General features: G+C 43.2%; 1 protein-coding gene across 3 annotated transcripts in view; it reads right to left on the bottom strand.

Moving 5' to 3' along the window:
- The window catches only part of TNFAIP8 (TNF alpha induced protein 8), a 119,809-nt gene that overhangs the window by 29,501 nt on the left and 77,092 nt on the right, over positions 1-13,216 (bottom strand). The window contains exon 1 of one of the 3 annotated variants that reach the window (XM_012448569.2): positions 6,972-7,152. The exons of the other annotated variants lie outside the window; for them this stretch is intronic. Within the exon in view, the coding sequence (XP_012303992.1) occupies positions 6,972-7,002 (31 nt within the window). The 5' untranslated portion in view covers positions 7,003-7,152. Of the gene's footprint in view, positions 1-6,971; positions 7,153-13,216 lie in introns of those variants that run through there. 3 annotated transcript variants of the gene reach the window in all.

The following is a 13,216-nucleotide window of genomic DNA, read 5'->3' as shown; positions in this document are numbered from 1 at the left end:
GTCCTTCTGGCTTCCAAGGCCCTATGCTCTCCTTGTTTCTTCCTACCTCTTGAGCTACTCCATTTGTTTCCTTTATTGGTTCCATCTACCTTTCTCCTTTGTAAAAGTGGGTGTTCTCAGAAGCTAAATCCATGGCCCAGCCCCCTCCTTTCTCTATCTTCCCCTCAGAGACTACATACAGGGAATCAACTCTCCCCTTGTGACTGGCTACTCTCACACTTTCTTGGCCAGGCTCCTTATACCCAGGCTCGATCTTGCCCTCCAGACCAACTCATGGTTCTTGCCAGCTTGGCATGCCTAAAAGACTACTTTGTATCTGTCCTCCTCCATCCAATATCAAGGTTCCCCTTTCTCTCTCCTCTCTTTCTCTCTCTTTCTTTCTTTCTTGGTTCTTGCCAGCTTGGTATTTCTAAAAGACTCCTTCCTTCCTTCCTTCCTTCCTTCCTTCCTTCCTTCCTCCCTCCCTCCCTCCTTTCTTCCTTCCTTGGCATTCTAAAAGACTCCTTCCTTCCTTCCTTTCTCCCTCCCTCCCTTCTTCCTTCCTTCCTTTCTTCCTTTCTTTCTCAAGAGTCTTGCTCTGACACCCAGGCTGGAATGCAATGGCACAACCATAGCTCACTGTAGCCTTGAACTCCTGGGCTCAAGTGATCTTCCTGACTCTCCCAAGTAGCTGGAACTACAGGTGCATTCCACTGTGCCTAATTTTTACATTTTTTTTTTTTTTTGTAGAGATGGGGGTTCTTACTTTGTTGCCCAGGCTGGTCTTGAACTCCTGGCTTCAACTGACCCACCTGCTTTAACGTCTCAAAGTGCTGTAATTACAGGTGTGAGCCATTGTGCCTAGCCTTAATTTTTCCAATGGGGAAACTGAACTTCAGAAAGATTAAGTAGCCAATGAAAGTTGCACAGACAACCAGGAACAAAGTCATGTAGGATCAGTCTCCTGACTCTCAGGGTCTTATCTGTTACCTATATACAGTGTGCCCCTGGGAAAGCCCAGCTTCTAGTCTGGCCCCATGTACCACTAAAACATCACCACCAATGCCCTCAATAAACACTGCTCTCCACACTTCTGTAGACTTTCTTCCTGATCCCAGTGCACAGCACAGGCAGGTTCCCTGTCAATCACACTTTCTTTTCTCCTATCAATTTGCTTAAAGGATCTAGCTGGAATACAAGTTACCCCTCTGTGAAGTCACTGTCGTCCATCATAACTTTTGGTGAATACTCCCTCTTCTAGATTTTCATATGGTCTGCTGTCTGATCCTCTGAAGCTGTTCTCATCCCTCTCCATCATGTATTTTTGTCCTATGGATGCATATGTGCTGTGTGTGATGCCCTGAACCAAAAATTCTCTGAAGATGGGGTTATCTACAAACACATTTTTGCTTCCCCAGGCCCTGCAGAGGAGGTACTAGTTAACTTAACATTTGTTGCTAGGAGTTTCTGAGGCCCAAAGAAGGCAGCAACAGGCAAGGGGGAGGGGCTGTACCCTGGAAGCAGGGGTCTACTGGATTGTCCATGGAAAGCAGAACAGCCTGTGCCTCTGGGGACAGCTCTGGTCCCCAGCTCCTCAGCCTGGCTGAGTAGGCCACATGAAAACACATACTGGAGCCAGGTGAACTGGCATCAAGCATAAACAGCATGTCAAACTGGAAGGAAAGTTCATGAACTGATTATTCACTTCTTGATAGTCAACCCTGACTTCAACAAATGCAGTCTTGTGGCTTCACGCACCTAAAGCTACCAGAGGCACGTAGGGAATTCTGTTTAGTAACCTCTTTGCTTCATCACCTTCTTAGAAGAAGCTCTGTTCCTAGTTACTTATAAAATTAACTAATATTCACTTCAAAGCTGGAGAATGTATTACCATTAAGTTCACAGATGATACTATGTACATAAACACAACTCCTCCCCTCCCCCATCTTCAAACCAATAAATACCATAAGGTACCAGCCTAACTAACAGGCTTTACACAGTCTTAGAGATTCCCAGGGCAACACTCCCTTAGGCAATTTACTCCCAACTCAGCAGTTAGTCACTCAGGACATACTACAGCTCTGTGCCTCTTCTTCAAGGTTTATAAACCCTTAGAACAAAATGTAAGCAACTGTTCTTTCAGATATCTTGGTCACCAGCTAGGGGAGCAGTGGGATGCAGCCCCACAACTGCTTCCTGAGAAAGGTGTTCTGACTCCCAGAATGTACCAGGCCTGCTGCAACGTGCTCCAGGGAAAGTGAGGCTGTGATATGTCCATCTGCTCCTGCAACAGCACATTCCGTGTCAGAATGCTGATTCGTTTCCCGCCCGCACACAAACACACCTTCTCCCCAAAGAAGAGTGTCTCTATCTAACCAGCACCCTCAACAGCTAATTTTTCCTGAATGACATGCTCAAAGGAATGAAAACAAGTGAGCTCACTGTTTACCTGCCTCTCACTTGGTCTACAACTTTCAAAACCTGGAATTTAATGGGATCTACTTGCAGAGCTAAATTTTATTTCACAATGTCTTAGTTTCAAAATTTCATTTATTTGTTTATTTATTTGAGATGGAGTTTCACTCTTGTCACCCCTGGCCCTACTGCATTCTCTTTCACTTACCACTTTTTGGCTACTTCCTGGATCACCAGTAGCCAGGAGCAGAAAAGTTAATCGTCCATGTAATCCTGACTGCTCAAAGGCATAATCTAGGGGCAAGAAAGGTAGGATGCGTATTCAATATTATAAAAATTTCAGAAGTGAGGGGATAAAAGCTCCAAATGCATTTAAGTTTACAGAGCTGGAGGTGTCTGACAATGCCAAGTTATCAAGTGATGTCCACTGTAAAGGAGAGAGTATGACAGATCTCTAAATGGATTTTCCACCCTCAGCCCTTGTCAGCACACAACACTCCAAGGCTAATGACTACATAAAAGGAAACATAAGCACGTTAAAGGCCGGTGTTTAAGAGCATATGCTGTACCTCTTACATTATGTATGACATCAAGGTCAGCTGCACCCCTTGGTTTCATCAGAACTGAACCACTGCTTTAAGCTCCTTTCCTCTTCATTCCCTCTGCAAAGCTTCCCATCTGGGGAAGGGCAGGAATGGGGGGAATACTTATAAAATAGTCCTTAGTGCTGAATAATATTATATAAGCTGCCACACCACATGAGGTTAAAACAGAACACGAGACGGTGTGGTAGCTTATACAATTATCATTAGGATTCTTTATTACAGAAGAGGATATTAATCACCACTATAGAACAACCAAACTTTTTTTGGCCAAGGATTAACTTTAAAGAATGGAGACCATTCATTCATTCAATCTACACCATTTAATGAGCACCTCTTACTGTGTAGGTCCTAGAGATATAGCAAGGAATAAAACAGACGTCATTTTTGCCTGGAGAGCTTGTGGTCTAGAAGAGACGTTAACAGTGTGGTGAGAGCCAACAAGGAAAGGAACAGGTGCTCTGAGAGAGGGTGACAGGGAATGTGAGTTTAGGTTCAGAAAAAGTCTCTCTAAGGAGCTGACCAAAAAAGAAGGTCAGGTGGAGAGAAGGATATTTTGGGCAGGAAGACCGGCAAGTGCCAACGTCCTAGAATGGGGAGCTTGAGCTCATCTGTATTCAGAAAAGAAGGAGCCAGGAAAGACTTGGGCTGACTGGTGCAGGAGGAGCCCAAGATGGAAGGTGAGGTGTTCTACAGTAGGAATGACACCTGTTCCACAGACGGGAGGGTGGGTGTGGATGAAGATGAGTCTGTCAGTCTGGGAGTAGGAAGTTGAGGGAATTATCTAGTGACTACTGTTTTCTTTGTGAAATAGCAGGCCTGGTGAGGCATGAGAGTAAGAACTGCATGAGATGGTGGCAGAAAATGGCTACTGTGGTCAATGGAGGAGCGAGTCTGACTCACTCACCACTCAACCCTCATTCTTTTCGAAGTTCCCACAAAGTGACAACTCACCCACCCCTTAACAATGGCTTTCTCAATTTCTGGTACCAAAGCTTCGACAACCAGAGCAAAGGAGCCCTAGATGCCTTGATGCTTAGCACTAGAAAGATTCTCAGACATCTCAACTGCCACTCACTTTAACTACTTCATAATTAAGGAATTTACTCAGGAAGCAACTAAATGTCAAATACATGGCTATCAGCCTATCTCCTCAGGAAGCCCCTTCCACTGGAAACTGTTGATATCCTCTTTTTAATGGTAGTCACCTTTTTAGTAAAGTGAGTTTCTTCCTTCATTTCTCCTTCTTTCCCACTCATTCTATGTCTGAATAATTTAAACTCATTCAGTTTTTAATAAAGCAAGGCCTGGATTATTTTTCTCTGTTTAATACTCAAGCACAATCACCTATTCACTGGCAAGCAGGAAAAATTAACTCAATTCTTTAGGAGGTGGCTATAGGCTAAGGACAAAGATTCAGCACCCCTGGCACAGAGTCAAGTACGTTTTAAGCTCTGATGGCTTAACAATATCCCCAATCATTTGCTTCTACATTCACTCATATGCAAAAATATGCTGGCCTCCAAAATCTTCTGAATCTGACTTGATATTTTTTTCAGATTCAACCCCAAAGTACATAGTCTCTCATTGCAGTTCAGAAAAATGACTTAAAAGTATCTCTCCTTACAGCAAATCAGGCATGAAATAGCCAAAGGCAGTTTTCTTGCAATACAGACATTGACTTAAAAGTATCCTCCCTTACAGCGAATCAGGCATGAAGCATCCAAAGGCAGTTTTCTTGCAATACAGACGGTCTTAAGAAATCGTGATGCAAGGTCAGGAGTTTGAACCAGCCTGGCCAACATAGTGAAACCTAGTCTCTACTAAAAATACAAAAAATTAGCCTAATGTGGTGGCGGGCGCCTATAATCCCAACTATTCAGGAGGCTGAGGCAGGAGAATCACTTGAACCTGGGATTCAGAGGTTGCAATGAGCTGAGAGCATGCCACTGCACTCCAGCCCAGCCGACAGTATGAAACTCCGTCTCAAAACAAAACAAAACAAAACAAAACAACTCGTGGTGATCTCACACTAAATGAGATACATAAGTTCACCAGGAGGAGGAAAAAAAAAAAGCTACATATAAGAGGAAATGGATTACTAACGATAGAGAAGATAACTGAGTTATTTACACAACATAGCTCCCTTCATAGACATCTGAGTAATGGTAGCTAACCGGATGGTTCTAGATTACATTCAATAAACTGGCCTTGGAGAAACACACATGCAAAACACACAGACACTCATCCTCTATTTCCTGGCACAAGCTATGATGATTCTATCTGGTTAATAAAGTGTTCAATCTCCCTCAAGAGTTATTCTATATCCCACCCTAACTACTATCAATTAAAAATTCTAGTACCTCAGATTAAAAAGCAAAGAGCCAGATTATTTGTGGCCGAGCTGCAGAATGTAAATGATGACAAGTGGAGGGAAGGTGAGGAACAAGCAGAAGGAGCCCCGTTAACCTCTTCACAGACCAATTTGCAGGCTGCTTCCAAACTTATCACCAGAGAGCCAGGCCCTTGAGGAGGGAAGACTGTAATGTTGCTAGGGGAATGTATAATACATACTTTGGGATACTGTTTTTCCACTTTCTCTCCCACTCCCTCTTTCCCAAAAGACAGGGAAAACACACCTGGGAGAAAACACCAACTTGAATTCTACTTGTAATTCACGGAGTTCTCTCAGCCTGGTTCCTATTTGCCTTCAACTACCTTGACTTTCAATACATTGATGTTATAAAGACATAGAAAAGAAAAGCATCTATCAGCACACAGTTCCATCAGAACAGAGGCCACGGCAAGAAAACATTACTTCTCCCGTGCTCCACATCAAGCTCAAAAACAATGCTCCTGGCTGTCGTTTTTCATTCACGCCAACCCCATATTTCTATTAAACAAGCCTCCTTTTTATTGACTGTTTCCCTCAACCAGCATAACAAGGTAAACGTGAGCCCACAGAGACTACATTGTGAAACACAAAGCTTTACTCTGGGAGTGGAATCAGTAAAAGGCAGAAGAGGACAAATTTCAAGGGCTCTTCCTAACTGGTGTCTACCAATGGAGAAATGATGGGGCTGCTCCTCCGGTCTGCCAGAGCTGCTGTGATTGACTTGAAATTAACCAGCTTTCCAAGAGACAACATGAAAAGAGGATTTCACAATCTTGAACAGTCTCCCTTCTTACTCTCTAATTTTCCCCAACCACCCTCACTCCCACCCCCCACTTACAAGAGGACTTTTGTATACATAAAGTTTCAGGGAACAAAGCATACAAACACTCACACACAAATAAACTCCCCAAACTAACACCAGCGTATAATTGTGTTTTGGTTGGAGCTTTTCCAGCCCTGTCACCCGTTCTCTGCTAGGAGTAAATGAAACCTCTTGCTTTTGCAAAGTTAGAAACAAACTCTCCTCAGTTTCAAGTTGCACAAGGACCCCCTCATATCTTTCAGCCCCCTTAAACCCCAACGAACTCAATGCTGAAAAACTAGCAATGAAAAAAAAAAGCTATTTCTCAAATATAGATCTTTCACTTCCCCTCACTCAGCTTCCCCTTTTAGCCGGAAACATACAGCGTTTCTGATTTCTGAAACCCCTTTTCAAGGGACCCTCCACTCAGGGCTCTTCAGGGGATCCCGCTTTCAGTCGTTCTGATGCAGGCAGGCAGCCCTTTTCCAAGCACATTTTGCATTCGTGGAGTCCAAGTGGGGCTCTTTCGTTTCCAGAGAAAGCTAAAAAGCAGACTTTAGTGGGCTGGCTGAACTAGGTCCGACTCTTCTCCCCTCCCCTCTGAACGGCTGCCAGGGTAGACGGGAGCCAGAGATGAGTACTGGGCTGCGAAGGCGCAGAGGAAGCAGACAAAGTGCCTACCGCTCACTTTAAAACCCCATCTGCTCCTACCACCACTGCCTTCCTCAAAATTCCTCCGCAGAAATTGGCGGGCCCCCAGGAGAAACCAGAATCCTACCTTCCTTGGATTCTTCTGCTTCAGAGTGCATGGTGTCAGCGTAACTAGCTGCAGGGGCGATTACTGCTGACAAGTACTCAGACGAGCCGCAAGTTCGCTCTGCAGCGAAATCCGCACACGACGGAAAATAAAAGGAAGGAAAGCCACTAAAATCAAAACCTCCCCTGGGCGGGAGAGCTGGTTCTGGTGCAGGGATTTTCAGGGGGAAAGTTCTGTAAGAGTGACGAATCGCGTCTCAGCTGGGCGGCGGGAGTCCGCCCCCGGAGCCACGCGCTCGGGCCGGCCGCGGGGCGGAGGCGACCTGGCAGGGCTGGCTCGGCCCGGGCGCACGCAGGTGGGGCGCAGGCCCAGACGGCAGCCGACTCTCCCGAGACGCAGGGCCTAGGGGGGCCGTCGGCAAACGCACCAGTCGGGCGGAAAAAAAGGTATAACAAAGAAAGTCTCATCTCAGAGCACACTGTAGTTTTACATAAATGCATATACGGTAGAAGCAATGCTTCTGTATTTTTAGATTACATTTTTTTGATGCCCATTTGACTCTGTCTTGGAGTCTTGCAAGCCAAAAATTACGGATTTTAAAGCTGCTTGGGTATTGCATGTTACTTTTGTAGGAAAGTCACATGGAAATCACCCATGTGGTTGGAAGGACCAGCTTTACAGAGCACAACTTCACAAATTCCAGAGCGGGGCCTTTTGAAGAAAGTGGAGCGACCTCCACCCTTACCTTTGCACAGCAGAAACAGATGAGGCTGCTTACTCATTCAGTATAGCCCCGGGCGAGCGCTGTTACTCCAACCCCAGCCCAGGTGATCACTGCAGCAGTTACTCCAAAGGGCCTTTCCTCAGGGGGAGAGCATGGTTCCCTCCCTGCTACCCGTAACAACTGGGGATGAATTCCTTCAAAATCCCAAAGGGGAGGTTTTCAGGGTTTGAAATACTGATAGAATAAAGAACCTGGAGAGCCTTCAGAACAGACCTCAATTCTGCCCCCCTGGTCTGGCCCACAGGTTCCTACAAATTGGCTGAGCAGAAGTCCCCTTAGCTCTATGGAGCCTTGGTTTTCCCTCTGCAAAGCAGGGACAAAAGCTGCCACTGATAAACCTGTCTTATGGAGGTATTTTGTAGAACACTTGTTTTATCGCCAGTCTCAGGCAAAAAGTCCTCAAATAATATATCTGAGAGATCCGCTTGGAAAATGAGAAAAATTATATTCTTTTGACAAATTTATTTTCCAGCTCTTTTTCTTCATTTCCCATTTTGTATAGGCAAAAAACAATAGAAACACTATGGCAAATTTCGTGAAAAGAACAAAAGACATGGATTTAAGGAGTCTGAATTTAAATCCAGTTCTGCCATTTATTATTTGTATGACTCTATGGAAATTAACCTCTCTGAGCCTCTGGTTCCTTATCTGTAAAATGAAGATAAAAATAGCATTATTGGCCTGGCGTGGTTGCTCACACCTATAATCCCAGCACTTTGGGAGGCCGAGGCAAGATCACCTGAGGCCAGGAGTTCGAGACCAGCCTCAACAACATGGAGAAACCCTGTCTCTATAACTAAAAATACAAAATTAGCTGGGCACGGTGGTGCATGCCTGCAATCCAGCTACTCGGGAGGCTGAGGTAGGAGAAACGCTTGAATCCAGGAGGTGGAGGTTGAGGTGAGCCGAGATCACACCATTGCACTCCAACCTGGGCAACAAGAGCGAAACTCCGTCTCAAAGAAAAAGAATAGTATTACTTCATAGATTTATGTCTGTATTATATTACCTTATAAAAAAGGTAATATAAGCAAAAAGGGATTTGAAAACCATAAGGACTACATGGATTATTACTAACTATTGCACCATTAAAAGTAAGTTTTTATAAAAGATACTCGGGTTTTATTAAAGTATTGAGTTTGAACAGAAAAGTGTGCTTACGCTACTCACAAGCAGGGAAGGCTATTATAAATATTAATATAAGGGGTCTAGATATTAAATCACTTACTACTGCTGAGAGATTCTAACATGTCTAAGATTCTAACGTGTTATCTCAATTTCACTGAAAGAGCAGGATGAAGGGAGGAAGACATAGCCAGCCAGAGAGGGGAGAAGAGGAGAAACATCTGGAAAGTATCAGAGTTGTGGAGCCTCCCGGAAACTGACCTTGCCACCAAAAGGGTAACAGGCTGCGCCCTTCCAAAAGTCACAGTTAACTTCATGGTCCCCTCTGCCACACATCCTGAGTCAGGAGCTGCTGATATGTATACCTTGCACTCAGTAATCTCAGACTTATGGGGAGACAGCCTGAGATGAGGATCATTCTGATCCCAAAGAAATGCTCCCTCACCAGTCACAAGTGGCCTTTCCTGTCCTGCCCAAGTCATTGTTCTGCCCCCTCTCTCCCTATACCATCTATCCTTGCCCTTCCTCACTGCAACCCAGATGTCCACAGATAGTCCACAGGGATCTCACCAGGGCTGTGTGCTACACAAAAGAGCTTCCACTGATCTATAATTGGGATAAAGCAACACCTTTTCAAGGTGATGATTACGCAAATCCAGACAACCCAAATTTCAAGCCCAATCTGCCCACAGCAGAATTACTTTCACTCTCTTCTTTTAGAAAGTACCCTCGTGAGAAATATTTATTAAATGTCATTTTGCAAGTCCAACTGTGCACAAACCACATAAGCTATGTTAAAATACACGTCCTTTGATGTGCTACTTGTTTTACAACTGCTGAATGAACAGTTCAAGTGCCCCCACATCAGCCTTGTAATTCATTTTAAATTCATGTTAGCAGCTCCATTGATCTTTAAACATTCAACACAAGCCTCAGGAAGCCTGGAGAGAAACTTCCTTTGTATGTAAATGCAAGCAAGCAGTCACCTTGGGGAAGAATGTTCTGTTTTAGCTCAAGAGCAATGAATGCTCAGCTTATTTTAAAAGGCTTTATGTGAGTAAGGACTTTCCTCAGTCTCCTGTACAACCTCAAAGCCATCTGCTCTGGACAAGCTACACTGCCCCATACCCCTACCCTGCAACATGGTGACAAAGGGCAGCTGATTCTCTGGGGCTCCCCTTGGCCTTCTGCTGTGCTCCGATATATACTAGGTCATCTTGATTTTGCTGTGCTTTTATTCAAAAGGGGATAACGTACTTCTTAGCCCCAGTGAACAGTGGTCCAGTACATCATAATGATTTGTTCTCTCCAGTAGGAGGGACTGTTCATTCTTGTATGTTTAAGAAACACACCAACATCTTTCACATGGTGACATGTGTGGAAGTCATACCAAAAAGTCTATTACGGACCTCCTGATAAAAAATTGCAACTAAGTTAGCAACACTTCAATTTAATAACAAACTGTACTTAGATACTATGTTGAACTCCTACAAGTGTCTACTAATGGAACTCCCACTTTTTGTGTAAAGATGGAAGAATGAAAATGCTGGCCAAGATTCTGAATGTTTATTCATTCATCGAAGTATAATTAAATGTTTGTATGTGTCATATGTAAATGGATTCTACTCACCTGGAGCTTATTGATATAATTGTTAATTTTGACCACAAACCTAAATAACTCAACTTTCCAAGTCACCTTAGTTCTAAGGAAGGTTTATTAACACTAACTCTCAACTGAACTTTATCACAGAGCAGCAGAAAAATCTCTTTCCAAATTATGCCTTAAATAAAGCTGTTAAAAAAAATTTTTTTAGGCCTTTTAGGCCTTTTGCTCATAGCTCCCCGGATGTCTGTTAAGGAAAGGGGAGATCAGTGAGTTTTCAGACTCACACAAATTAGAAGGCCAAGAGACTGGGAAGACAAGGTACCGTTTTAATCAGGAGGTATCACATATTCTATTCACATTCAAGAATGTTATGTTCTCTGCAGTGAAAAATATGAAGCATCTTTGTAAACTAGTTATGCACCTACAGCCTCTAGTTCCCAAGAACTTCAGGTCACCAAAATGGTCATTTTTTTTTTTCTTGTCCTGCTGATATGAGGCTGAATCTGCTTCCTTCTATTTGACTTTGAGATCTTCTTCAACTTTTCTAGTATCATTTTTGTCTACATCCTTGAATGTCTTCAAAGGCTTCCACGATCTATATAAAAAGTTGGCTTTCACTCCTGTTTCTTCATATATGGGAAGAGATCTGTGTCTTGGTCTCTCCCCTAGTTAGGCCTGCAGGCTTTGAGTTCTTCCTATTATCCTCAGACATGTTTATATTTACCTTCCATAACATAAGCCTAAGTGGGTATCTCTCCACGGCCACTTTGCCTCTCTTAGCCTTAAGAAAATTTTATTTACTAGAATTGAAGAAGGAGATGTTCAAATGACAGTGGAGTCATTTATGCACCTTTGCAGAAGGTCAAGCTCTGTGCCTCAAGTGGCCTTAAGTGATGAGTACAGATGTGCCTCAACTTAGTGATGGGGCTACATCAGGATAAAAGCATCTTAAGATGAAAATACGTTTAATACACCTAACATACTGAACACCATAGCTTAGCCTACCCCACCTTAAATGTGTTCAGAACACTTACATTACCCTACAGTTAGGCAAAATTATCTAGTACAAAGCCTATTTTATAATAAAATGTTGACTATATCATGTAATTTTTTAACAGTGTACTAAAAGTAAAAAAACAGAATGGTTGTATGGGTGTTCAAAGTATAGTTTCTATTGAATGTGTATCACTTTTAGTAAAATACAAATAGAGTCAGTCTGGGCACACCGCCTCACACATTTAAACCCAGCACTTTGGGAGACTGAAGTGCAAGGATAGCTTGAGACCAGAAGTTTGAGACCAGCTTGAACAACATAGCAAGACCCTAACTCTACAAAAAAATTTTTAAAAGATTAACCGAGTATGGTGGCACATGCCTGTAGTCCCAGCCACTTGGGAGACTGAGGCAGGAGGATCACTTGAGCCCAGGAGTTCAAGGCTACCGTGAGCTATGATCACATACTGAATTCCAGCCTGGGCAAGAGTCAGACCCCTCTCTACACACACACACACACACACACATACACACACACACACACACACACACACACAAATATACATAGAGTTAAAAATCTGTAAGCCAGGGACCATCTGCACTGAGATAAGGCTGGAGAGGCTGAGGTGGGCTGGGGCAGAACCACATGAAAGGAAGATGCTGAGGATGAGTGTGGAGATGAGGGAGGGAGAAAGCCACTAGTGGCCACATCCTGGGAGTGTGAAGTTATGGGTAATCTCTCTCTTCATTCTGCCCAGTGACCTCTCCCATAAATTCTACACGTTCACTAGTGCTCTGGATGTGAGTGCCTAAATCTGAGAGATTGGGAAGAAGTGCTGGTGTCGGAAATGAGCACACATAGGGAGACAACAATACATCTGGGATGTGCTTGTTTCCTAGGCTTTCATTGTTATTTCTCTCCTAAGAAATCTTTCTTGTGAAAAAGCTTTTAGCAGATGATAAAACACAAGCATACTCTCAAAGTCAGGTCAGAAAATATTATTTAAAGAATTTATGACCCACGGTCCTTCTTTTATAACACAGCCATTCCTCAGCGTCTGTGGGAGATTGGTTCCAGGACCATTAAGGATACCAAAATCCAAAGATGTTCAAGTCTTATATAAAATGACAAGGTATTTGCATATAAAGTACATATATCATTCCATATGTTTTAAATTATCTCTAGATTGCTTATAATTCCTAATACAATGCCTGCATATCACTTCATTCACACAAATTGAACACAATACTGGGAAGTAGCAAATTCAAGTTTTGCTTTTTGGAACTTTGTGGAATTTTTTCCCCCTGGAATGTTATTGATCTGCTGTTGATTGAATCCACAGATGCTGAATTCATGGATATGGAATGCACAGATACGGAGGGTTGGACGTACTTAGCAATAATGTCTTGTATTAGGTTTTATTTAGACTCCCAAATTAGCCCCCTTGGGTCATCATACTCATTTTACAGATACGTAATTAAAGAAATGGAGGTTACATGATTTGCTCCAGGTCACAAAACTAAGAAATAATGTTCTTTAGACCACAATGAATGCAGACTAAGCCTCCTGTCTCCTATATCCAGACAGTCTCACTCTATTAAACTGCTCCTATAAAATCCAAGTCCTCCTTTATTTTGCAGAGGAGTAACTCAAAGATTGCTAATATTGGGAAGTCCCTATAGAGTTTATGGTTGGCCATGGTTCTAGCACTGAACCATCATCACATCTCCCTGTTCTAATGATTTGATCACAACCTT

The sequence above is a fragment of the Aotus nancymaae genome, unplaced genomic scaffold (genome assembly GCF_030222135.1).
Source record: "Aotus nancymaae isolate 86718 unplaced genomic scaffold, 86718_ANA_hifiasm-v0.15.2.pri h1tg000064l_0, whole genome shotgun sequence".
NCBI classification, from domain to species: Eukaryota; Metazoa; Chordata; class Mammalia; order Primates; family Aotidae; genus Aotus; species Aotus nancymaae.
The sequence above is the reverse complement of the archived record's forward strand: the minus strand, read 5'-3'. Positions and strand labels throughout refer to the sequence as shown.